Source organism: Neolamprologus brichardi, unplaced genomic scaffold (genome assembly GCF_056152115.1).
Source record: "Neolamprologus brichardi isolate AB-2024 unplaced genomic scaffold, ASM5615211v1 NODE_ptg000008l+_length_2720982_cov_1, whole genome shotgun sequence".
Taxonomy (NCBI): Eukaryota; Metazoa; Chordata; class Actinopteri; order Cichliformes; family Cichlidae; genus Neolamprologus; species Neolamprologus brichardi.
This window is the reverse complement of record NW_028270135.1, coordinates 829,821-856,665: the sequence shown is the minus strand read 5'-3', so window position 1 is coordinate 856,665 and position 26,845 is coordinate 829,821. Positions and strand designations below refer to the sequence as shown.

The 26,845-nt window shown below is 42.6% G+C and overlaps 1 protein-coding gene across 1 annotated transcript in view; it reads left to right on the top strand.

Moving 5' to 3' along the window:
• taf2 (TAF2 RNA polymerase II, TATA box binding protein (TBP)-associated factor) overlaps nucleotides 1–26,845 on the top strand; it is a 44,164-nt gene that overhangs the window by 7,861 nt on the left and 9,458 nt on the right. Inside the window, exons 5-23 of the mRNA XM_087837140.1 lie at nucleotides 1,004–1,145; nucleotides 1,303–1,534; nucleotides 2,059–2,243; nucleotides 2,368–2,481; nucleotides 8,076–8,175; nucleotides 9,356–9,441; nucleotides 9,550–9,685; nucleotides 9,782–9,936; nucleotides 10,124–10,238; nucleotides 10,348–10,457; nucleotides 12,422–12,487; nucleotides 13,306–13,432; nucleotides 14,490–14,615; nucleotides 17,841–17,981; nucleotides 19,592–19,702; nucleotides 20,143–20,336; nucleotides 20,698–20,837; nucleotides 22,360–22,429; nucleotides 23,240–23,349. Of these exons, the coding sequence (XP_087693266.1) occupies nucleotides 1,004–1,145; nucleotides 1,303–1,534; nucleotides 2,059–2,243; nucleotides 2,368–2,481; nucleotides 8,076–8,175; nucleotides 9,356–9,441; nucleotides 9,550–9,685; nucleotides 9,782–9,936; nucleotides 10,124–10,238; nucleotides 10,348–10,457; nucleotides 12,422–12,487; nucleotides 13,306–13,432; nucleotides 14,490–14,615; nucleotides 17,841–17,981; nucleotides 19,592–19,702; nucleotides 20,143–20,336; nucleotides 20,698–20,837; nucleotides 22,360–22,429; nucleotides 23,240–23,349 (2,460 nt within the window). The remainder of the gene's footprint in view (nucleotides 1–1,003; nucleotides 1,146–1,302; nucleotides 1,535–2,058; nucleotides 2,244–2,367; nucleotides 2,482–8,075; nucleotides 8,176–9,355; nucleotides 9,442–9,549; nucleotides 9,686–9,781; nucleotides 9,937–10,123; nucleotides 10,239–10,347; nucleotides 10,458–12,421; nucleotides 12,488–13,305; nucleotides 13,433–14,489; nucleotides 14,616–17,840; nucleotides 17,982–19,591; nucleotides 19,703–20,142; nucleotides 20,337–20,697; nucleotides 20,838–22,359; nucleotides 22,430–23,239; nucleotides 23,350–26,845) is intronic.

Below are 26,845 nucleotides of genomic sequence, written 5' to 3'. Positions count from 1 at the left end.
AATCTGCCAATCAGATGGCGGCGACTCAACCCAACTGCATGTAGACATGATCAAGACAACCTGCTGAAAGTCAAATCAAGCATGAGAATGGTGGAGGAGCGGTGGTTTCAGTGACTGTGAACATAGCATGGGCGCTCGGTCTGAGCATTTCAGACGACGTCAGAGGAGAACGCACAGACTGCTTTGAACAGGAAGCAGCAGCTGCTCAGATAATTACTCATTACAGCAGGAGGGCACCTGCAAACACAACCTGTCAAACTTCAACATAGATGCACTATAGCTGCAGAAGACCGAGAGCGTGCACTCCTGTCAGCTGGGGCTGCACAAATAAAGCTCGCATTCCCTCTGTGACATTATGTTGGGTCAGAATTTGGTATAAACACACTACCTGAGTGTAAGCATCTTCTGATGGCTGCTTCCAGCAGGTTTACACACCATTGAACTCCAGTCAAGATGAGTTCACTGTACAAAAGAGGGTCCGACCTAATATTAGCATGTTGTACCAAAAAAATAGACCATACAAACAACTGAAGGCTGCCTGAATATGGATGTGAACGTGAGTTTCTCTGTCATTCAGAGACAGAAACACTCAAGAACGGAGAGAAGTGTTGAAACGTTTGGAGGTCAAACTGGATCTCCGGTGTTGAGGCTCAGAGTGAGCTCACCAGGTTGAATTTAACAGAAAAGTTAACATTTGCTCCTTCTTCTCAAATTTGTCTTGGCGTCAGTGTAACTATAAAAAGAAATACCATCTCTGAGGGCTAACATTGAAGGTTTGTGGCGGGCTTAGAGACTTGTTGACACGTATGTCTAAAGTTATTGTTTTCAACAAATAATAAGCAGAAAAATAATAATAATTTTTTTTTCAAATGACATTTTATTTTGAAAAGTCATCACCTGGTTACTTGTCTGTTGATTGTATCCAGTTCACTAAAATAAGGTTTTTGCCTTTTGTTGAATGAACATAAATAAAAATGTTTTCATGTTTTGTTTTTGTATCCAGATCTGAAAGTGTTGAAGGTGTACATCGACTTTTCTCTGGACCAGCCCAAAGGCGGCCTCCACTTTGTTGTTCCTGATGTGGAGGGGAGCATGGCGGAGAGAGGAGCCCACGTGTTCTCCTTTGGGTACCAGAACTCCACGAGGTCTGCAAACAAACAATCTTCTCGTTCGTAGTAGATGAATAAATAAAAGCCGCGTTCTTTGGCTCCATGTTGACAGATACAATATGTAGAAGTTTTCTTTTGGATGTTCCAGCTTTGGAAGTTGTGATGAAAACATGAAAATCTTCTCGTGTCACAGATTCTGGTTCCCTTGCGTGGACTCTTACTCAGAGCTGTGCACATGGAAGCTGGAGTTCACTGTGGATGCATCTATGGTGGCTGTATCATGCGGGGATCTGGTGGAGACCATTTACACTCACGACATGAGAAAGAAGACTTTCCATTACGTCCTTCCCATCCCAACAGCAGCTCCCAACATCTCCCTGGCTGTGGGCCCCTTTGAAATCCTTGTGGACCCCTACATGCACGAGGTGGGTCCTCGTTCTCTGTTCTTTCTGCGCGGAGTTTAAAGAAACGTTGCAGTTATTTCATCCTGCAGGTATTTATACAAACTGACATCAAACATGTTCATAGTTGCAGGAAAGGATGCTTACCACAAACACACAAACTGCTCTGGAACAGATAAATCAGGCTTCCACTTTAATTGGACTCACTGACCCCAAACCAGTCAGAAATGTACTGGACTGTGGTTAAAGGTCATGAAGTGTTTGTGTGAACTTTAACCTCAGCTGTACACCTTTTAGATCAACTGGCTTGGTTAAATTCTGCAACGACAGATGCAGAATGCAGTCGTCGAATAATCCAGACAGATGAGATTAGTCCAGCTTTTTACATCATTTTTATCCTAAAACGCCTTTAAAGTGGTTTAAATGGAGCTTTGTCCTGTAGTGTTTTTGATGACCACTTACTTAAGTGTCTTTTGAAGGTAAACGGTGTAAATAAAGAAGAATGCATCGGCTCTTGTCACATAATCTTCGTCTTTGTTTCCTGTCAGGTGACACACTTCTGCCTGCCGCAGCTGCTCCCTCTTCTCAAACACTCAATGTCGTACCTGCACGAGATTTTTGAGTTCTACGAGGAAATCCTGACGTGCCGCTATCCTTACTCCTGTTTCAAAACCGTGTTTGTGGACGAGGCCTACGTTCAAGTATCCTCCTATGCTTCTATGAGCATCTTCAGGTAGGTCAAAGTTCACTGGTCCTTTTTGGCAGGATTGATAGAAGAAATCAGCAAATGTAAAACACAAACAGATTGCTGTTGAAGGCGTTATTCCTCTCATTCACCCGCTGCCTCTATGTTTCAGCACCAACTTGCTCCACAGCGCTATGATCATTGACCAGACTCCCCAGACTCGCCGCTGCCTGGCTCAGGCGTTGGCTCAGCAGTTCTTTGGCTGTTTCATTTCCAGGATGTCCTGGTGAGTGTTAACATGGGATGGTGAAGTAAAGCCAAAATCTGAGACACAGGTTCTAAGTCTAAGACTTAGAAAGAGGATGAGGAGTCCTGGCGTTCGGTAGTAGAGCTCCTGCTTCTCCACATCAAAGGAGCCAGTTAAGGTGGTGTGAGTTGCTATGGGCATGTGCTGCGGGGACGAGGTCACAGGGTAGACCCAGGACACGCTGGTGAGACCTGATTGTCCTGGGAGGAGGTGGCTGGGCACAGGGAGGACTGGGCTTGTCATGATCTGTAAGACAATGTTGACTCTGTCACAATGCACCACACTTTTCTTAATTGATACAGTTTTTTGGAAGTTAATTTGTTTCTTTTTACTAACATGTAACCCTCGTTTGTAGTAACATGTTTCACATCAGTTTTTTCTTTCTTCGTGGAAGCTGTCACAGATGTAGACAGCTTTTAAAGTACGGTGATTAATATGATTAATGGTTCAGATACCTTTGTTTAGACAGTTAAACAGTACTCAAATGTTTCTTGATAATTGGGTGTGTTAATGTTAGACTAGTCAGTCAAATTTCTCCCCTCATATTGTCGACCAAGAAATTAGTCTCCAAAAACATCCGTCAGCCTAATATCTGATTTAAATAAGAACCTTCAGCAGCGTGAGATGTTTCTATGAAATGCATAGCTTGTGTAACACCATTGAGTCTGTTCCCTTTAGGTCGTTGTTTGTAGTGATTTCTAACCTCCTCACAACTACGGCCCACTTTAATGTGACCGACTCTTATTGTTCCCATCGTCCAGCGAGCAGTGTCCACAACAAAGAAACAACGCAGTGTGTGCACGTAAATGTTCAGGTGACATCACACTGTGACACACTGCCATCATATTAAACCCTTTTTCCTGTGAAACAGAGGCCTGTGCAGGATTTGGAACATTTAAGTGGTAAATGCCCTGCATTTGTATATCGCTTTACTAGTCCCTAAGGACCCCAAAGCGCTTTACACATTCAGTCATCCACACATTCACACACTGGTGATGGCAGCTACATTGTAGCCACAGCCACCCTGGAGCGCACTGACAGAGGCGAGGCTGCCGGACACTGGCGCCACCGGGCCCTCTGACCACCACCAGTAGGCAACGGGTCTCGAACCGGCAATCTTCTGATTACAAGACGAGCTGCCAACTCTTAAACCACGACCGCCCCATTTAATGTGGCGTTCTTGTATTTAGAAGGTGTAATGTTCATATATGCTGACCAATGAGTTCTCCAGAAAACAGTCAAACCTCTGTAGGCCAGCAGTAAAAAGATCTGTAGTTATTGAGAACGTCTACAATTCGAGCAGTTGTATATTTGTGTAAATGTTTATGTACCGAGATAATCCGCGAACAACAAGCCAAGACTACTCAATGGCTTTAAACACCTCCTCTTTTATCTGAACATATTTTTGGTTTCCCAAAAGCCAACTTGGAAAATATTGATGTGGAAAACCTTTACTTGGCCTGACTGGTGATGCTAGAATAAGCAGATCCAGGTAATGAAAAGATATCATCATCATCATCATTTATTTATTTATTTATTTATATAGCACTTTAAAAACACACCTGGTAGACCAAAGTGCTGAACAATACTAATATGCACATAGTAATAAACCAGACATAGCAATAAAATTTAAAAAAATAATAATAAAAATGTCAGTTACCCACAGAGTTAAAAGCCAGCGAATAAAAATAGGTTTTTAATAAAGACTTAAAAACTGGCACTGATGTAGCCGGTCTAATATGGAGAGGAAGGTTATTCCAAAGAGAACGCTCAGTCTCCTCCAAGTTTCAGTCGTGACTTTGGGACCGAAAGCAGCAACTGCTCAGCTGACCGAAGGGAACGAGTGGGGGAAGACATCCTGAATATGTGGAGCTTGCTTTTGGACGCTGTAAGAAAAGGCACTGAGAAGATGCACTACAAGTTCAGCCTCAAACAGGCTGCGATTAGGCTCAAAGGCCAGAGAGTTGTGTAATGGAAAAGAGCCGTTAGTGTTGTTTGGAAGCGCTCTCACATAACACACAAACCGCTATGAACAGATCTCAGCGGCGCTTCCCTCGGCTCTCTGGGCTTTTAGAAACGTGTGGTAACAGTTAGTCCTCAGACCTCTTCTCGTAAGGCTGCCTGCTGATGAGAGATTTGCAGCAGAACAAGGCTGTTCTGTCAGTACCAAGAGTCAGAAGTTGGGCCAGTCCTGGCCTGAACAACTGTGTCCTCCAGCGTGATGGATCGCTGCGCCGCTCGGCAGCTCTGCCAGTGCGGTCAGTGTCCGTGAGAGGCTGAGGGATTCTGAGGGGCTTGATTATGTTAAGAGGCCCGTCAGAAAGGCCTCAGCAGTCTCAGGTGCACCTTGTGCTGTGTCTACCCCTGTGTGTCCCTCCTTTACCCTACAGGCCATCTTCCATTCACCGTCCATACTTTGCCTTCTCCTCACTGACCTCCAAACACACATCAGATGTGGGGCCTTGATCTGCTTATGTTGTTGGGCTAGCTGGCTGCTGTTGTGAAAGGAAAAACCTCACAAAAAGTCAGATCTCTTTGATTTTAACAAAGCATGGCGGCCTGCTAGGAATTAATCAGAGCAGGGGGTTAACTGAGGGCTATAATTGAGAACAGGCTAAGCTAAGCAGCCCATCAGACATACAAGGCACATGAATCGTATTGGTTAAACTGGTTATGCATTTTCTGATGTATCGCTGCTCCGTGTGTGCACGGGATGATCCTCCTTAGACTTTCTGAGAAATGAAACTGTCTGTTGTGCTGTTTCTGGGACTCCTCTTGAAGGTGTCTTACAGCTATGAGGATGAAAGGAAGGTAATCCAAACTTAGGACTTAATTATCGCCCTGAGCATGACCCAACTTAAAAAGAAAATACTTAAGAAAACACAAAGTGTGCTGTTGACTCCAGCACATACAGTGATGAGGTCATCTGTGCCGTGTGTGCCAGGCTGGACTTAGCTCAGTGTCAAGCAGGGAAACCACCAAGGCTGAATAAGTGTATTGTGTGTCTCTTTCTTTTTTAACAAGCTAATAAATCCAAGCTGATAAATTAATGAGAGCAGTGTGTGCTGCCAGCTTCCATCCTTGAATTGCCCTGATTGTAAAAGTTATTATTAAAATGTGAAGAAGCAACAAGTGTGGTCTTAAATGATTTATTATGCTTGGGCATGATGAAAGAGAGCATATCAGTCAGGGAGGAAGGGTGGAAGAAGATCCCTCACCCCCACATGGTCACGGCAGATGGCCCCCCCTCTCTGAGCCTGGTTCAAAGGGAGTTTTTCCTTCCCAGTTTGCCAAGTACTTGCGCACAGGGGGTCGCATGATTGCTGGGATTTTCTCTGTATTACTGTGAGGTCTTTATCTTACAATACAAAGCTTGAGGTGACTGCAGTTGCAGTGATCAAACTGAATTGAATTATCACTAATATCGTTGCTGTATCTAAATGCTGGAATTTCACTACCACCAACCTTAAGTGTTTATTAAGGTGTTTGTCACATAGATATAAAACAAGCTCAGAGATTAAGCGGGTGTTATAGACAGGGTGATTAGTTTATGTAAAAATGTAGCTTGTTGTTCTGGGACGTGCTGAAAATGGTTTTTATTTGTGTATGTTCAATGTGTTCGACTTGTACATAGTTAACCATATATGATCAAATAATGTTGAATCCTGGATATGGATTTGTAAGCAATGAAATTTGAAATAAGGGGGTAGGAACAAGAAAAGTGTAAACTTCATCCTACTCCTTTTCGAGTACAGGCATTCTGTAGACAAAGATATATACACGAAAACCTGATGATTTTTAAGTTTTGTTTTTTGTTTTTTCTGTTGTTATTTCAATTATATTTGCATGTTCGAAATAAAATTATATCCATCTATCCATCTATCTATCCATCCATCCATCCATCTATCCATCCATCTATCCATCCATCTATCCATCTATCCATCCATCCATCTATCCATCCATCTATCCATCCATCCATCTATCCATCCATCTATCCATCCATCCATCTATCCATCTATCCATCTATCCATCTATCGATCCATCTATCCATCCATCCATCTATCCATCTATCCATCTATCCATCTATCGATCCATCTATCCATCCATCCATCTATCGATCTATCCATCCATCCATCCATCCATCTATCCATCCATCCATCCATCCATCGATCCATCCATCTATCCATCCATCCATCTATCCATCCATCCATCCATCTATCGATCCATCCATCCATCATCTATCGATCTATCCATCCATCCATCCATCCATCTATCGATCCATCTATCCATCCATCCATCCATCCATCCATCTATCGATCTATCGATCCATCCATCCATCTATCCATCCATCCATCCATCCATCTATCGATCTATCGATCGATCCATCCATCCATCCATCTATCCATCCATCCATCTATCCATCCATCTATCCATCCATCTATCCATCCATCCATCCATCCATCTATCCATCCATCCATCCATCCATCCATCCATCGATCTATCCATCCATCTATCGATCCATCCATCCATCTATCGATCCATCCATCTATCCATCTATCCATCATCTATCCATCCATCTATCGATCTATTCATCCATCTATCTATCCATCCATCTATCGATCTATCGATCTATCCATCCATCTATCCATCTATCCATCATCCATCCATCCATCTATCATCTATCCATCCATCCATCCATCATCCATCTATCGATCTATCCATCCATCCATCCATCATCCATCCATCCATCTATCGATCTATCCATCCATTCATCCATCTATCGATGTATCCATCCATCTATCTATCCATCCATCTATCCATCCATCCATCCATCCATCTATCGATCCATCTATCGATCTATCCATCCATCCATCCATCCATCCATCTATCGATCCATCCATCCATCCATCTATCGATCTATTCATCCATCCATCTATCATCTATCCATCATCCATCCATCCATCCATCTATCGATCTATCCATCCATCATCCATCCATCCATCTATCGATCTATCATCTATCCATCATCCATCCATCCATCTATCATCTATCCATCCATCCATCCATCCATCTATCATCTATCCATCCATCCATCCATCCATCTATCATCCATCCATCCATCCATCTATCATCTATCCATCCATCCATCCATCTATCATCTATCCATCCATCCATCCATCCATCCATCTATCGATCTATCCATCCATCATCCATCCATCCATCTATCGATCTATCAATCTATCCATCCATCTATCGATCCATCTATCATCCATCCATCCATCCATCCATCCATCCATCCATCTATCGATCCATCCATCTATCCATCTATCGATCCATCCATCTATCAATCTATCCATCCATCCATCCATCCATCTATCAATCCATCCATCCATCCATCTATCAATCTATCCATCCATCCATCTATCAATCTATCCATCCATCCATCCATCCATCTATCAATCTATCCATCCATCCATCCATCTTTCTTTCACAGTAACGTTGGAAGAAAGTTGGGATGTTTTGTCATTTGTGAGCTTGGAGCGAAGCAGCCTGAGATGTTCTCTGTTCTGTAGGGCTGATGAGTGGGTGCTGAAAGGAATCTCAGGGTACATCTACGGTCTCTACCTGAAGAAGACCTTTGGAGTCAATGAGTATCGGCACTGGATCAAAGAGGTGAGCGCTTCATAAATCTTCCCTGTAAAAGCTGCTTCCTCATTGGTTAATACAGTTAAAGCTTCAGTCACATGTTTGATTTAACTGTGGTGCTGTACAGATACAAAACTACAGAAATGTGCCTTACTACATCTGTAAATAAACTTGCTCTTGGGTTAATTATTTATTTTTAAGGACGTTTGATTACATTTTTAAACTTTGGTGGAACCTGATGGAACGTCAAACATGCTCAGATCAAATATGTTGGTGTTGATAATAAATCTCATTATTAGGGATGGGTATCGTTTAGGTTTTATCTGATACCAGTACCAAACCGGTACTTTTGAAACAGTGTTGGTGCTTAAACGGTGCTTAAACAATGGAAAAAACACAAACTTTGTCCAAAAACCTCTCATGTTTAACTGTTTTCCACTTTTTCTTTGGTCATTTTAGCCTTTTTGGCCAGGGTGAAGGGAGTATCTGCCATCAAACAAGAAGACAGCCGCATGTAGCTATGATGATGTTTGCTAGTTCACCTTACATGCATTAATGTAATAACGTGGTTAGCCTACTCAACGTAAATTACACACGAACAACATTAAGCTACTCACGCAGAGAAGAACGGCTGCTGCTGCATCATCATCCTCATCATTTCTGCTACACTGGCAGGGCTAGGGGCCAGGACTCTCCTCTTCGGGTTTTTGGGGGATGTTGCTAACTCCGGGTCGATAACAGGCACCACACCCGCAGTAGATGTGCTCGGTGTGAGGTCTCGCAGCAAGCTATCAAATACGGCACATTTCTCAGCTTTTAAAAAAACGCTATGCGTCGCCAGGTGTTTCATCAGATTTGAGGTGTTACCTCCTTTGACAGTATCACAGTATCAGCTTAAAGCACTTGTGAGGTACAGCCAGACTTTGACCGCTTCGTCTTGAGCATTTTTAATCTGTAGCTCTGCTCTAAAAGAACGTACGTACCTGGACCCGCCTACTATCCTCGGAAACGTAAAATGATTGGCTAGAATCTAAAGTGTGTGACATCTCAGGAAAAAAAAAGCACCAAAATGTGCGCTGCTTTTCGGTCTGGTTACTACCGTTTATGACAGAACAGGTGCCATCATGGCACCGGATACCGGTACCCATCCCTACTCATTATCAGCTCTTTCTGATACAGAAAACATAGCTTTTGTTTTTGCCCACAGGAGCTGGACAAGATTGTGGAGTATGAGCTGAAAATGGGAGGAGTCTTGTTGCACCCCACCTTCAGTGGAGGGAAAGAGAAAGACAAGTAAGATATTAGATTCTAAGAAGTGTAAGCAGTTTTGTGTTTAGTCATAATACTCAGAGTATAAATTCCAGATCATTTGTTGGATTTTGAACTTTCTTCTCTTTTTAGTCCAACTCCCCACCTTCACTTCTCCATTAAACACCCCCACACACTGTCTTGGGAGTATTACAAGATGTTCCAGTGTAAGGCCCACCTGGTGATGAGGCTGATAGAAAACAGGATCAGCATGGAGTTCATGTTGCAGGTCAGCTGGGTCCTGTGTGTGTCAGTATTTTCAGTTGGGTTTCACTTTCAAACATGTTCTCTCTTTTTAGCTCAGTAACCTTTTGTTATTGTTTAGGTTTTCAACAAGCTCCTGAGTCTGGCCAGTACAGCCTCGTCTCAGAAGTACCAGAGTCACATGTGGAGCCAGATGCTTCTGTCCACTCATGCCTTCCTCAAATCCATCTCCAACGTCTCTGGCAAAGACATAGGCCCCCTCATCAAACAGTGGGTGTATCCTTTATCGCAGTCAGATCTGTGTTTGCAGACAGACGCTGGGATGGTGGAGGTTGCAGTGTTGGAAACAGTAAATAAGAAAGAAAATAACATTCAAATATTGGCATTAAATATGATTTGAGTCTTTCTCCACTGGGTCTGACACCTCCGACTGTTTGTTTTAGTCTTAACCGTTCATATGCAGAGATCAGAGCAGTGTGGTGAAATTCTTCGGCAGCTTTGCCTTCAACAGAAAGAGGAACGTGCTGGAGCTGGAGATCCGTCAGGACTACACATCATCTGGAACTCAGAAATATGTGGTGAGTCTTGCAGCCCTGTGCCTGCTCACTCTGTCAGGACCCAAGCAGGCTTAAATTGTCTGATTTTTTTTTGCTATGTTCTCTGCTCTGTTTGAATGTTTCCTTGCAGGGTCCAATCAAGGTGACCGTACAAGAGCTGGACGGCTCCTTCAACCACATGCTGCAGATAGAAGAGAACAGCCTGAAACACGACATTCCCTGCCACTCGAAGAGCAGAAGGTACCGGACGCTGCGTCGCTCTCCTCTGCCGGGCTCGTGTATTACAATGGACACTATTACATTATTGCTATTATAGCTAGGGATGGGTATCGTTTAGGTTTTATCCGATACCAGTACCAAACTTTTGAAACGGTGCCGGTGCTTAAAGAATGGTGAACACAAAATTGGTCCAAAAACCTCTCATGTTCAGCTGGTTTTTTGTAAAAAGATAACAATGTTAGCCTTTCCTGCAGCTATGGGGCATATATGGTATCACTCTTGGCTGGAAGCAGCTTAAACAATGGAAAAAACACAAACTTTGTCCAAAAACCTCTCATGTTTAACTGTTTTCCACTTTTTCTTTGGTCATTTTAGCCTTTTTGTCCAGGGTGAAGGGAGTATCTGCCATCAAACAAGAAGACAGCCACATGTAGCTATGATGATGTTTGCTAGTTCACCTTACATGCATTAATGTAATAACGTGGTTAGCCTACTCAACGTAAATTACACACGAACAACATGAAGCTACTCACGCAGAGAAGAACGGCTGCTGCTGCATCATCATCCTCATCATTTCTGCTACACTGGCAGGGCTAGGGGCCAGGACTCTCCTCTTCGGGTTTTTGGGGGATGTTGCTAACTCCGGGTCGATAACAGGCACCACACCCGCAGTAGATGCGCTCGATGTGAGGTCTCGCAGCAAGCTATCAAATACGGCGCATTTCTCGGCTTTTAAAAAAAACGCTATGCGTCGCCAGGTGTTTCATCAGATTTGAGGTGTTACCTCCTTTGACAGCATCACAGTATCACCTTAAAGCACTTGTTGCAGCTGCTGAGTTTGCATCTTTTGCTGTGAAGTACAGCCAGACTTTGACCGCTTCGCCTTGGGCTTTTTTAATCTGTAGCTCTGCTCTAAAAGAACGTACGTACCTGGACCCGCCTACTATCCTCGGAAACGTAAAATGATTGGCTAGAATCTAAAGTGTGTGACATCTCAGGAAAAGAAAGCACCGAAAAAAAGCACCGAAATGTGCGCTGCTTTTCGGTCTGGTTACTACCGTTTATGACAGAACCGGTGCCATCATGGCACCGGATACCGGTACCCATCCCTAGTTATAGCGCCTGAAAATCATGCATTGCTAACACTGAGATGTGCTACAGTGCATCCAGAAAGTATTGCCAGTGCTTGATGCTACAAGCTTGGCACATGTTTCTCCTATTTTCTTTGCAAACCCTCCATCAGCTTTGATGGTGTACAGCCATTTTCAGATCTTTTGAGAAATGTGTAATCTATTTCAAGTCTGGACTCTGACACCACAACGTGATGCTGGCACCACTGTAGGGATCATAATGGCCAAGTGATGAGCAAAGCCTGGTTTTGCTGAAGAATTTAATCTTTGTCTCATCAGACCAGAGAATTTTGTTTCTCGCGGTCTGAGAGTCCTTCGGGACTTCACTAAGGAGTGCCGTCTGTTCGGCCGCTCTGCCACACATGTCTGATTGGATAGTTAAATATTCAATGCTGCAGAAATGTTTCTGTACCTTCTGTGGATTTCATGGCCTGCTTTGTGCTGTGTGTTTACCACAGGTGGGCTCCAGTCAGGTTGTAGAAGCTCTTGATCAGTAGAAACAGGAAGCACCTGAGCTCAGTTTTGAGTGTCACTGGAAAGGCTGTGAAACCTTATATATGTGTTCAATTTTTGTTGTTTTATTTTTAATACATTTGCAAGAATTTAAACAAACTTTATTCACTTTGTCATTACTGTGTGTAGAAGTTTGAGGTCAAATTAATTGAATCTATTTTGGAATAACATGACAGCAGGTGGAATAAGTGAAGCGTGTGGATACTTCACTGTTTCCTCCTAATATATACGAATGTTTCCCGTCTTTGTTCTGATTCGTTGTTTCTCTCCTCAGCGAGAGTGTCGGTCATATCAGGCTGGGAGTGTTTGGTGTCGGGTCACTGATGTGATTTCTGTTTGCAGAAACAAGAAAAAGAAGATCCCTCTGATGAACGGAGAGGAAGTTGACATGGATTTATCTGCAATGGAGTAAGACATTACTGCTGTGATGCATTGCTGCTGTGTGACTAAGGCTACGTTCACTCTGCAGGTCTTGATGCTCAATTCAGATTTTTTGATTAAATCAGATTTTTTTGTCTGCTCGTTCACACTACAAATAAAATGCGACAGCAAACGCGCTCTAGTGTGAACGCTCAAAGCGGCCGCATGCGCAAAAGAAGACGTCACACACAACGCGCTCTGTTCAGACCCAGAGCAACAGTATTGTTTGACTGATGGCCCTTAATGTAAAGACTTCGGACTTCACGTTTCCCAATTTTTGCTTTAAGTTATTTTGTTATTTACATAATAATGTAAATAACCTAATAATGATCCTTATTGCTGTTTTAGAGGAGCGCTGCTTCAAAGGATAGCTGCAGATTTCTGTCAGAATCTGCAGATTATACAGAACAAATAAAATGTTCACGTTTCTCCAACGTTGTCTTCCCAACAGTTTCACTGGATGTCCAGGAAGTGTTCACGATGTCTTCTCCGGCGCTGATAATTGGCGTCTGTCTTGTGTCGGTGATGTAAAAGACGGATTTAATGCGACATGACCATCAAACAGCAGCTTTCTAAAACATCAGATATGTATTGGATTCAGCACCACATACGAAAGTGACCCAGATCGGATTTGTACTGTTCACACTGTCACACCATGATTGGATATGGGTCGCATAGGGTCAAAAAAGTGGGATTTGATGCGCTTTCGCCTGCAGTGTGGACGTAGCCTAAGAGTATTGTCTTGCCAAGTTAATGCATACATCTGTCTAACATACGGTGCACGGCGTTCGTTCATTCCTCTGCAGTGCTGACTCTCCCCTCCTGTGGATCCGAATCGACCCGGACATGTCCATCCTGAGGAAGGTGGAGTTTGAGCAGGCTGACTTCATGTGGCAGTATCAGCTGCGCTATGAGAGGGATGTTGTTGCACAGGTGGGCTAACAGTGAGCATGCAGGGCTCCACACCGGCCTTAAAGAGCAGTCGCCTGTGTGTTCGATGAGCCTGGAGCTCTAATGAGTTGTCATTTCTAAAATTGATTTGATAAAGGAATCACAGCTCACTAATGTTCTTTGTCTTCATTCTGCTGCACAGCGATGCACATGTGCAGCTTTTTCCACTATGACACCACATTATTTTATCACTGTGTCTAACAGGTAGCGAGTGCCCAGTGTTTAAGTATTCAGACTGTATCCATCAGGCTAAGGAAGAGAATAATTCTTTATATGTAACGTCAGACAAGACTTAAACATATTAAACGGTATCAATGGGACCAAGATGCATCAAATTTAAAGAAAAAGTGTTTATTTGTTTGTTTTGTTTACTTGCACTCGTGTCTGTGTGTCGGAGAGAGTCTTGACTGCTCTGCTGTTATTTACAGCCACACTGCTTTCACTGTGAGTGCAGCTCCTCACATGTGCTGCCTCTGCGGACAGATGAAATGATATTTTTCCTCCATGGTGATGGTCACATGGTCAAGTTCTCCAGTTCCTGTAGCATCAAGGCACCGTCCAGTCCCGACGGTTGGCGTGCTGTTTGCTCAGTAATGAATCTTCTCTCCATGCAACAGAGCTCAACCTTTCTGGTTTTTGTTTCATGCAGGAAACGTCATTTGCATGTTGCTTTGTGGTAAAGAATGAGGCCTCTGCTCCTTGCTTGCTGTCACGTCCTCTAGTCTGTAATGATGGTTTTGTTCCTGACTTCTTTGCCTGTGAATCCAACTCTGGCATAAATTACAACCGTCCCTGTGGAGAAATCATTTTTGTGGCCACAGCCAGGATGCGGGTTGCAGGTGTCTTTTAGGAACTTGAAGTGTTTGGACAATCTTTCATTTAAATGTCGGTTTTATGGTTTAATTAAATGTGTTTTCTGCTTCGTTATGCAGCTACAAAAACTGCAACGTTAGCATAGTTAACGTTACTGTTTTTAGTAAATGTTCATCTTTTTCTTTTTTTAAACTAAAGTCTGATTGAACAATGATCTCTCTGTTAGGAGGAGGCCATCTCAGCACTTGAAAAATTCCCAACTCCTGCCTCCAGGCTGGCTCTGACTGACATCCTCGAGCAGGAACAGTGTTTCTACAAAGTTCGCATGCAAGCGTGCTTCTGTTTGGCTAAGGTACGTGTCGCTGTGTTGGCGTGTGATTCAGCACAATGAAAAGGTTTTGAAGGCCAACGCAAAGCATCTGTGGCACAGCTTCTTCCACAATCTGTTGAATACAATATGTAAGCCACAACCATAGAGATGATGGCAAGTGACTCCCAAACATCGTCTGTTAATTAGTCTCCCCTCATCTGTCAGCATCCACCTGAGCTCCAGTGAGATTAAGTTAGCGCTGTTTGGTCCTGACCAGCTCTGAGGACAGAGGTGCGCCCTTCTTACACCGTCTAAAATCAGATGGATGCTTTAGCTCAGGTCACGTGGGATCCAGCACAGCCACATTTTCTAACCCTTCATGTTCGTGTGTTTGTGATTTCACCTGGACTTTAAATCGTCAAAGTAACTTCAAACATAACCACCTTAATAACTCCAGTTACAGAGTTGCTGATGTGCGCCGTTGGATTCCTCATTTACGCTGAGGCCGAGTCTGCGAGCGCTGGGACCAGAGATGGGCAGTAACACGTTACTTGTAAAAGTAATCCGATTACTTTTTTCAAGTAACGAGTAAAGTAAGGGATTACTATTGCAAAAACGGTAATTAGATTACAGTTACTTTCCCGTAGGAACGCTGCGTTACTGCGTTACTAAAACCGTGATTTTTTTGCGAGAATGTCTCATGACAGTGACGTAAGCGAGTGCGACGTTCGTGACAACAGCTGTGTGCAGATCAACAATGGATCATATATCGAGTGCAGAGAGAGTATGAGCGTGCAGCGTTTAAAGCGTGGAAGTACTGACCTTACTTTGAGTTTGATTCCATAAAAAGTGACAAAAACATTAGTGTCCGTTGTGCGTGGGAAGAAAACTTCTTTTTACAGAGAAAAAAACCCCTAAACTTCCAAACAAGCACCGAGTAGCTACGACGTAATGGGAAACTCACAGAGAAACTCACGGATTCTTCCACTGACCGCTGCACACCTGCACCAGGGTAAACCTCCGCCTACCCTACTCCTGCTTTACAGGTGAAAATAGAGCAACAGGACCGCTAGTCTTTGACTTTATTTATTTTCTGCTGTGTTTTACTTGCATCTATTTGAAAGACTGAGTGTAAACACACAAAATATTTTATTTTATGTGCTGGAATGTGCAGAAAATAGGTTTAAATGTTAAACTAATTTCTTCCAGTCAGAGAATGTTGCAGATAATTAATTTTTGCTTGATGCATAAAGTTAAAAGATTAAAACTAATAAAACAAGTTTTAAAAAGAGACTTTTCCATTTGATTACATTTTGTATGATGATTATGCAGAAAAAGTAGAATTGGGCTGAAAGATCTATCACTTTATCACCTATTCAGGTTGTAAATCGTGTTTTTAAAAAGTAACTAAGTAACTAATTACCTTTGAAAATAAGTAATCAGTAAAGTAACGGGATTACTCTTTTGGGGAAGTAATCGGTAATTAGTTACAGATTACTTTTTTCAAGTAACTTGACCAACACTGGCTGGGACACGCGTGCTGTCAGCGGGGAGCGTCAAAGCGCCCTCTGGTGGACAAACCCTCCAGCATCAACACAACATGGTTGAATGGTGTTTCTCCTGACTCTTTATTATTTATCAGTCATCATAAATGCCAATACCGATATTACCAAATGGCTAATGTGGGCTCACATATCAGTTTAGACTCCTTGAATCTGTTAGAGGTCACTATAAAGCTAGCTACGTCACCTCTTCACGACAGAAGAGACGGGACACAAAGCAGTCACAGACGGATTTATTCCTTAGTGAGAGGCCTGCTAAACCCAGCACAAGGAAGGAGCCAGGTTACACAACTACAGACTGAGGCAACACTAACGTGTGCAACACTATGTGCCAGCAGTCATGACATCACTTTTGGTGGTCATCGGCATCAGCCAGAATAACAACGGCAAGCATAAATCGCCCGCAATGATGTTAATATGGCAAAGCGATGTGGTCATGCGGAGTTTGGCTCCACATGTCACTGTTTGAAATGGCTCATTGGTAGCAGCAGACAGAAACTGGAGGGTGGTGTTCTGGGAGGAGTATAAAAGAAAACGTGAGAAAGTTTTAAGAATAAAGTTTTGGGAGGACTGAAGGATCCACATAGGAGCGAACAGTTTCAGTAGCTTCACAGTGTGACTCTGCCTCTCTTTTTAATCAAAGATGACAAAAACAGGGCCTTTCCTCTGTTTCCTCTGCATTTACATCAGTGGTCACTCAGTATATTAGTACTAAAAAATGTAACTGATTGTAACTCTTACAACAGAGCTGCAGCAGGAGTACAGGCCATCGTTTCCACACCAGCGGGCCCACCCACCACTTTAAATGTTGCTGCACTTCAGCTCAGTCGACTGAATAATTCTGTGGCTCCAGGAAATTCTCTGTTCTCTGGCTTTGGTCTGCTCTAACTTTCACCCCACTGGATTTCCATCCTTCAGGTTCCACCTGAACCAATATTTTCACAGCGTGAGTGGAGGATGAAATGGCAGCACTTCCCTTCTTTCACTAGCTCGCTGCGTTTGGCCACAGACCCCCAGCAGACTCTGATAATGGCTTTTGGTATACACAAAGCTCACGCACACTCAGGCATCCACACTCACACTGACCACAGGCTGTAGCGTGGCAGGCTTTACATTCCTCTCTTGACTTGGCTGCGTTGCGATTGGTCGGGATCAGTTGTGTGTTGTTGGTAGAAGATGTGGGAAGCACGCTTCAAACGCAGTGATACAGTCCATGAATGCATCCCCACATCCGACAGCCCACCACCCCCTTATCCAGCTAACCAAATGACAACATCCTGCATGAGTGACCCTTGCCCTCATTTTACCACATTAACATAAATTCCCCAATATCCTGTTGGAGCGTATAGACCGCTGGGGCCGCTGGTCTCCATACCTGTGGAAACCACGCGAGCTGCTCGTGTGTGCATTTGCTGTTTATAGTAGCTCAGCTCTCACCACACGAAGTGCAACAGACAGACAAAGCATTGTTATACAAGCGAGAACATTTTTCACGTGTCACTCGTGTTTCTCAGATTCCTCCTGTAGCTATTATACTTTCTTCATCCCCTGCACTCTGCTGGAGTCTGAAATGTTTCGTTCTTTGTTGTTTTACTGTGACGGCAGCAGACAGAGCGGAGCTGATGGAGGCAGTTCTGCACAATCAGCGGTTAAAAGTGTAGCAAAGTAACTTGTGGTTTGTTTTGTTACGCTGTGATTCTTACAGATAGCCAACGCCATGGTGAGCACATGGCAGGGGCCACCAGCTATGAAGTCCCTGTTCACCAGAATGTTCTGCTGCAAGAGCTGCCCAAACATCGTCAAGACCAACAACTTCATCAACTTCCAGAGCTACTTCCTCCAAAAGGTACAGCCAAGAAGCAGAGCTAAAGGGTCCCATTAAAAAGCTTGAAGCTTTGTCTTACGATAAGTGCCGTCACATCGTGAGATTTTAATCATTGACACATAAATAACTGCTCTGAACAAATAGTCTTTATCTCGAGCACAGCGTTGGTAACTTGCAGACTATGAATTCACAGTCAGCTAACTGGCAAATCTAATGCAGGTGTCCTGTTTAATCCACTTTAGCCTTCTCACATTTGCTTTTATCTGTAAGCTGCTTTGTAACCCACCTCAACCCCAGCTTCACATGAGTACGGGTAAGCCGGTGTGCCAAAATCAGCCACACCACCAAATACGAATGACTGCAGATGGAAGAAACAGCCTTTTAGTGGTCATGTGGTCAGTCGTAATGACTTAATTAGATACTTTGTGAAGAATAAAATAAGAAGAAGAAGATAAATATGTTCTCTATCCTGTAGACTTTGTAAATAAAACAAGCACAGGGCCGGTATAAATAACTCAAATATGTGAAGTGTATCAGTAAAACTACGAGATTCTAGTGCTGGGTATTAACAATAAACACTGGACTATGGCAATAGCAACAAGCACAGCCAGGTGACAGAGTCGCAGTTACGAGACACTCTGTGTGGCACAAATTCTCCAAATGTGACTGCAGTTAGATAGCGTACGTAAAAAGACTGGCTTGTTTTAGAAATGGCACTCGTGCTCATGGATAAAACAACCAGAGTGAAGCTCTTTATAAGAATAAATATTATTATAATATCCTTTTTAGTTTATGAGTTTTATACTTTTAATGTTAAACACATTTGTCTCAAATAAAGAACATCAAAGGGTTCTTATCATGTACATGTGGCCAAATGCACTAAATGAATGTTTTTGTTCAAAGCAAATAAGGGTGTGTGTGTGTGTGTGTGTGTGTGTGTGTGTGTGTGTGTGTGTGTGTGTGTGTGTGTGTGTGTTCCTGTCTAACTATCTTTGTGAGGACCAAAATCTGCATTCTACTATACTTGTGAGAACCAACAGTCACTTGTGAGGACACACACACACTCACCGGTCCGCACAAGTTTGAAGCCTTTTTGAGGCTCAAAATGTGGTTTTAGTGTCAGCGTTACAATTAGGTTATGGTCAGGTTTGGGTATTAGGAAATTATGGCTTAGTTATCTGAAGCTCTGGTGCACGGTCCTAGTGGCCGACTGGACCCTTAAGTTTAGTGTCAGGGTTAGGCATTCATTTTTAATGGTTAGGGTAAGAGGCTAGGGAAACCATTATGTCAATGAAGGTCCTCACTAAGATAGCTGAACAGGCGTGTGTGTGTGTGTGTGTGTGTGTGTGTGTGTGTGTGTGTGTGTGTGTGTGTGTGTTTACCAGGTGTAGAAGGTCTCTCCAACAGATTTAGGTGATGGTGAATGAAGGCCTGACTGTCATGAACAGTTTCCATGTCAATGTCTTCATCTTCCATAGTGTTGAACTACAACAGAGCAGAACTTAATTAGAAATATCATATATTTTGTGAGCCACTATAAAGAGGAGCCGTTTCTTAACATGTCATTCCAGATTTAAAATAGAACAGCCCATAAAGCTGTCATGACGCCTGTTTTGTGTTTCTCATGCCAGACGATGCCGGTTGCCATGGCGTTACTCCGAGATGGGCAGAACATCTGTCCCAAAGACGTCCTCAACTTTATACTCGATCTGATCAAGTATAACGACAACAGGAAAAACAAGGTAAATTCAGTCATAGTGATGTGTTTGCTCTTTGTTTGCACTGTCAGCTGCTGACTGGTCGAGTGAGCATAAAGAGGAGCAGATGTAAATGAAGAGCTAGCTAAGTCTGCTACATCTGCTGTGAGATGACCGTTTTGGGATTTTCATGACGAGCCAAATGTAATAACTAACTGCTGACTGATATCGACATATGAACAGATAAAGAGGTCGGTATTTTTGTCAAAGATTCATCTAGAAAAAAAAGATAACAAAACTGTAGACGGATGATTAGCATGATTAGCAGCTACGTTTGAATTTGAACTTCATTTTTGGTGCATCCCTGCTGTGATTTAATCACACGCGACTCTCACAAACCCCTCCAAACCTTGTATCCACATTGTAAAGTATCCATAAACATTCTTCATCATTCTCCTTTTCCCCATCCTTTCACTCCTCTTCAGTTTTCCGATAACTACTACCGAGCAGATCTGATCGAGGCCCTTACCAACTCCCTGACTCCCGCCATGAGCATCAACAATGAAGTGCGTACGGTGGACAATTTAAATGCTGATGTCCGTCTCATCTTGGAGGAGATCACACGATTCCTAAATATGGAGAAGTTGCTGCCAAGCTTCCGAAACACCATCACTGTCAGGTACCACGCTGAGTGTGTCCGTGTGTGTCAGCGCTACAACACAAAGTTGTTAGTGAAATATACAAAACGCAGCTTTTTCCCATAAACTGAAATGTTTATTTTAACATTTAACTTGAATGTGGAACATACTTTTCAGTGTTTTTGCTTTGGTGACATTAGCCCTCTGCAAACAGAGCAAGATCGTGTGGGGATGTCAGAAAGTCCATATTCATCTGTACATGCCTGAATAGTTCTCATGTGTCTGACACAAAGCAGTCCAACTTCAGTGCAACAAAAGAAAAGAGCGTTTTGACGTTACTTAGATACAGAGAAGCTTGTATCCTCTCTGTTAACTTGTCACACTCCTCTCTGTCGTCTCCAGCTGTCTGAGAGCGATCCGTCAGCTTCAGAAGAACGGCCACATACCAAGTGACCCGTCGCTCTTTAAGTCCTACGCTCAGTACGGACACTTTGTTGACCTTCGCGTCGCTGCACTGGAAGCTCTGGTGGACTACACTAGAGGTAGGAGGAATAATACACGTTTGCTGGGGGGCAACCAATCATTTGGCAGCACCAGTATGATACCTGTGGTCCCCTGTCAGCATTTCTACTGAAGCTGTAAGAATGCTTAGGTCTAGGGCTGCCACGATTAGTCGACTATCAAAATCGTCAACGACTGATTTAATAGTCGACGCGTCGTTTGAAGCTTTGTAAGATCCCAAAAGACGCAGGAATAAGTAGTAGGATTTAAGAGTGTAATAACAGACTGAAACAGAAGATGGCAGCACTGCATGCCGTTAAACCCTGAAGAAGAAGAAGTAGCGCTCCTGCTCAGTTTCCAACAATGGCGGCAGCTAGTTAGTTTTAATATTACTCTTATTATTCTTTCTGGGTCACAAAATAAACGTTTAACATATTTTCAGGCGAGAATGTAGCTGTGTAAACCTCAAATATCTGCTCAGTTTATCAAGACACCACATATTTTCAAAAGTGCTCCGACGTTTTCGGAGACGTCTGTTAGCCACTAGCTCGATAGCTAGCCGGGGGCTAGGCTCACTAGATAAGGTGAGAACACCGGACTCCCGGCTAATCGTTTTCAAACCCACCGCCGTCTTTCGCTACTCAGGTTAAACATGATATATAAGTCACTTAGATAACTTAAAATGTTATTGTTTGGCTTTTTTTAGTATTTTATTTGTTCCTGAGTAAATCTGTTTGGCTGAGATTAAAGTTATAGTTTTTACACAGCTGAATAAACGTCAAGCAGACAGCTGATTATCAGAAGTGTGAGATGCTCGAGAATTTACTCCGGTGTCCTGTTATATTTTAGATAGCAAGGAGTTTATTAAACTTCACCGAAACAATCTGCAAATTTCATTAAAATTTAATAAACTATCATCTTGTCTTTATTTTTAGTTAGCACATACCTTAAACAGTTAAAGCTGTAAGCTAATGATAGTTATATAAGAGCAGATGCTGCTGGTGCAATAAGCTGTAAGTTTTAGTCCAATGCATGATGATCTGATTAGTCGACTATCAAAATAATTGTTTGTGGCAGCCCTACTTAGGTCTTTAAAATGACCGGGGTTTCTTCACATCTTAATCAACGTCACATTTATAGAAACAGAGCAATAACACAGCTGATTGGTGCAGATCAGCCTGGTTCTCTCAGACATATTTGTTGGTGGATCATCTGCTAGTTGCAGGATTTTCACCTTTTAAGCTGCCTTGACTTTACTGTTTTTGTGAATTGGTGCTATATGAATAAACTGTTCCTCTTTTAACACCATTGTTCACAGTGGAAAAACAAAATGACTTCAGTGTTCATTTAAGACGTTTGGAAAATGGTAGTGTGATCCATAACATGTGAGGAGTGCAAATATGGACGTTACCTTTATGTTTATTGCACCAAAGGACAAGAACGTAATGTAGAGGCATGGTAAAGGACACACTATTAAGTAATGCAAATTCGAATGTTTGTTGTTGTTGACACAGCTTGAGCACAGATATGATTCATGTGTGATGTTGAGTGTTTGTGCTGCAGTGGAGCGGAGTTCAGTGGAGCTGCAGTGGCTGCTCAGCATGGCTCAGAATGACCCAGTTCACTACGTCAGGTCAGACGTCACTCACCTCATTTCTCTCACACCCTCACCTTAAAATGTTTGAAACAAATTCACGCTCTTTGAGTGTTTGTTGTCGCGTTTCTTTATATGGTGAGAGATTCCCTTGAGTCAGTGTTGATAGTGAAGCAGCTGCTGTGCCTGACGTGATAATAAAGTCAGGGGATCTGTGGCTGTGAAACAAGCCTGTAAAATTCCTTCTACTTAAAGGTCTCATATCATAAAAATGCCTTTTCTGGATTTTGAGGTTTTTTTTATCAACTTTGTGCTATAAAATAAAAATCTGAGGTTGTAGTTCCTTTAGCCCTGAACAACAACAACAACAACAACAACAACAACAACAACAACAGACAGACAGTCAACAGAGTGACTGTAAAGTTTTTGTTTAGAGCAAAGCTGTGAATTCATCACAAGTGAGAAAGACACTTTTTGCTCATTTTGTTTAGAGCTACACATTGTTATCATTATGTGTTACTATAATGACTGTATCATATGTATGCATATATGTCTGTGTGTATCATATCTCTTCCATAACTAGTGGGTTAAGGCTGAAACTTTGCCATTAATAATGATGTTTTTAAAACAGACTTAATATATTCCTAAATTCTTTTGATTTCACGATCATCATCCGTCTGTGAATACACTCTTAAGTTCTTCCTGTACATTTGTTTTATGTGTCCCATTCAGCGTAGTGTACTCCTGAACGTAACTTACAGCAGGCAGGTTTCAGGAATTTCAGGAATGAGCACGAGTACCTGATATGTGTAATTATTAAATCTGTATTTTATGTTTCTTGACCTACAGACATAAGATCCTGGGTATGCTCTGTAAGAATCCACCATTCACCAAGACAACAGACTCGGCTCTGTGTAATGAAGCGCTGGTCGACCAGCTGTGGAAGTTCATGAACTCTGGTGAGAAACACACGAGACAAACGTTGCTAGTGGCCCCTGCTGTGCAGGCCTCTGCTGTGGGCCCAAACTTCAGGGTTTTAGTTCATGGCTCTTTATTGAATCCAAATGCAGTCTCTTGTTGAAAGTTTAAATTTTAGCTTTTTGTTCTTGAGTGCAGTGTTTCAGGGAAAATTTCAGAATGAACAGATTAGAGTTTAATGATACAAGTATCTAATAAGATGAAGTGATCAAATGTAAAGTGATGACATTATAGTGTCTCTCTTTGCTCTGACAAGAAGAAGCTCAGCTGAAACACTTTCTGTCCATCATTGTCCAACACAGTTCCTCAGTAGAACAATAGTACAATACTACACACTTTACAGTGGTCATCGTGAAATTGTGGTTGTACAGACTCCTCTTTTCTCTGCTGCCTGGATGAAGACGTGTAAAGTAGGGCTGGGTGTCGTCACTGGTTTCTAGAATCAATTCGATTCAATTCGATTTGAATCTGGGAAATTTTGCCTCAGACAGTCAGAAATATTATAATTCAGATCAGTACATTTACATATTTTTGAATCTATAAAAAGGAAGCTGACACTTTCCAGACTTTATCAAAGGTGTGAGCGTCACAGCAGAGGCCTTTGTGTCAAAGCAGCTGAAGATAAACACAGAAAAACATGAAGGTGATTTTATAAAAATATTCTGCAGTAGATCAAAAACGAAAGAAAACCATTAATCAACATATGAACATCACCTCTGAAGTTACAGCGGTTTGATTGGAGACACGGCGTTTTGCATTTTGTACAATTTTAAAAAGTTTAAATTTGTTCAGAAGCCTGTTGAACAGCAGAAATTAGGTTTTCTTTTCAAAAGTAAGTAAAAGGAAAAAACAGCGTCCGACAGGCTGTAAACGTAGACTTGTGCGAAACAAGCAAGAGAATAATGAAGAAAACAGATTTTTAGACGGAAACTGTTCTTGAAGTACAAAAGTCATGACGATGTTTATGTGAAGCTAGTTTGGATCTTCTTTTGCTGCTGGTTCAGTCAATACTGTTTGGAGAGACATCAAACTAACAGCTTTAGAATCAGCGCAAAAAGGGCGTAAACACAAAGCTCGACCCGCCGACAGATCAGAGTCAGCGAGCTGTCGGCTTTCAGCCCGACCGTGTCCGTGTCCGTGTCGTCGGTGAGAAAGTCACATCTCACTGATCCTGATCCGTCGGCGGGTCGAGCTTTGTGTTTACGTCTTTGTGCAGAATCCGTGTTCCTGCTCTCATTTACTGTTTTAGCTGTTTGGTGGTTGTTGAAATTTTGTGAGGTTTAACCTGAGATTCTGGAATTTCGGGCAAAATAAATTCATATTAAAAAATCAGGATTTTAATGAATCAGTATTACGTTATCCAAGCCAGAATCGATTTTAATCGATAAATCGATCATCAAAACCCAGCCCTAGCGTAAAGCATCAGAAGTAAAATCTGCACGTTGACACACACTAGGTGCGATGACACAAATGGATGAACAATTTTGTCAAGCTCAGAGGACGAGAATATCGCTCACGATTTAGAAATATTCCTCAAATTAAAGAAATGGGAACTTGGTAGAGTTTTATATATGAGTCAAAGTTCAGAGCCGATCCAGCTCATCAGACTTAAAAGCCACATAAACCTGAATGTCATCAGCATAGAAATAATAAGAAATGCCAAAAAAAAGAATGATACCGGCTAAAGGAAACACGTAAACGGACAATAATAACCAGGATTACTCCTTGTGGAACTCCATGTGTAAAAGGAGAACTCGCTCCCTCCAACAGAGGACGTCCTTCCAGATAAACAGAAGGAAAACCAGTGAAGTGCCGAGTCAGAGATACCAGCCAAAACCAATTACCTGCAACAGATGCCATTAAAATCATTGTAGAGCTTTGAAACAGCGCTCAGGTCTCTGACAAGCATGATGACAGTTTCATTTAGTCTAACCAGAGAAGAAAGTCCGTAACCTGATTCACCATGACGGAGAAATAAATAGCTGCTCTCAGTGACATCACACAGATACAGTTGTAGAAAAAATGGCATGAAACTTTAGAGCAGACTAACAAGGAGCACTTGCACATAAGCACAACTCTCATTTGAACACGTTTAATGTGAACCTATTTTACTGGTGTGCTGTTGGAGTAGGCTCACAGCTTCCAGACTGAACACAGGACCTGATTGTGTCTCGTGACAGCCTCACACTGCCGTCAGTCTCACTCTGTGGCTGCACAGCTTCTCCTCAGGTTCACAGCAGTGTGTCTGATTAATGAGCTTTACGTTTTGGTCTGCTGCCGTACGGCTTTTGTTCCTCGGGAACAGCTTTTCCTTCTCCTCTCACGATGTGGGCTCTACCCATGAACCACAGGGCGAATTACACTGATGGTGAGGTCAGCTAATGCTCGCTCAATTGTTCTAGCAAGAACTGCGCCCACAGCTAATATACACTGTATGTACCAGCACCAAGAGCATGTTTTCTTCACAGCATGCTGTCTTTAATTTCTCTGGGACACAATTCCAGGAAAGTCACTTGAGCTAAAAAGTTTCCTCTCTGCACACGGAGCCACGGCCAGCAGAGGCTTGGAAGGTGAAAGAAATGATTTTATTTGGACTGAAGACTTTTACCACTTCTCTTCTGGTCGTTACATCTGCACTGAGGAGACTTGCTCTCTGAATGGTTTCAAAGCCCAGACTCTCTGTATTGTGTTGTTCTCAGCATGCCCCACCGAGGCCCCTTCACAGGCTGCCTTTAACCCCCACTCAGTGAGCCTGCAGGAGGACGCGGGCTTCTTTCAGAAAAGTCGTTTACTTGTCCATATACAGTGTTTTCCAAATGTTTGAAGGCCTTCTCATTGAGTTTATGTTTATTATTGTTGGCAGGAGGCTGCGACATTTCTATCAAGCACAATAACTGCAGTTTATAATCATCTCATCGCCACAACAACATGAAGCTGCAATAAATAACTTCCACGTGTGTGACTGGACAGACTTCTGTCAGACTCTTAAACCAAGCAGCTGTTGCTCAGCTCTCATACAGGATACTGACTGTAATCCTCTACAGCAGATCCCCGATGAACTGGAAAAGAATCACAGCAAAAGACTTGGTTCTGTCTTTGTGTTTTCAAACTGGTAATGCAACACTTGAGTCTCTCAGTCAGCTGGTTTCCAGAAAGTGAGAAACATAAAAGAAAAACCTTCAGCTTTTGCCAGTTTGCATGAATTAGCACTAAAGTAAAGTGGCATTAAACTGCAGATGCATGTTCTCTGCTCCAGAATGACCTTGAGCCTTGGTTTGATTCCTTCGACACACCTTTAGCTCCACACAGGTGTCTGCAGATCTGACACCCTGAATGATACAGCCACACGGACATCCTGTTGAGAACCGAAGGGGAAAAATAATATTTCAGTTCAACCTTTTTTGTGATTTGTGTCCACTACAGAGAGAATAAGCGAATAGACTTCATGAGGTTCTCTCGAGAGCGGTGTGGCTGTAG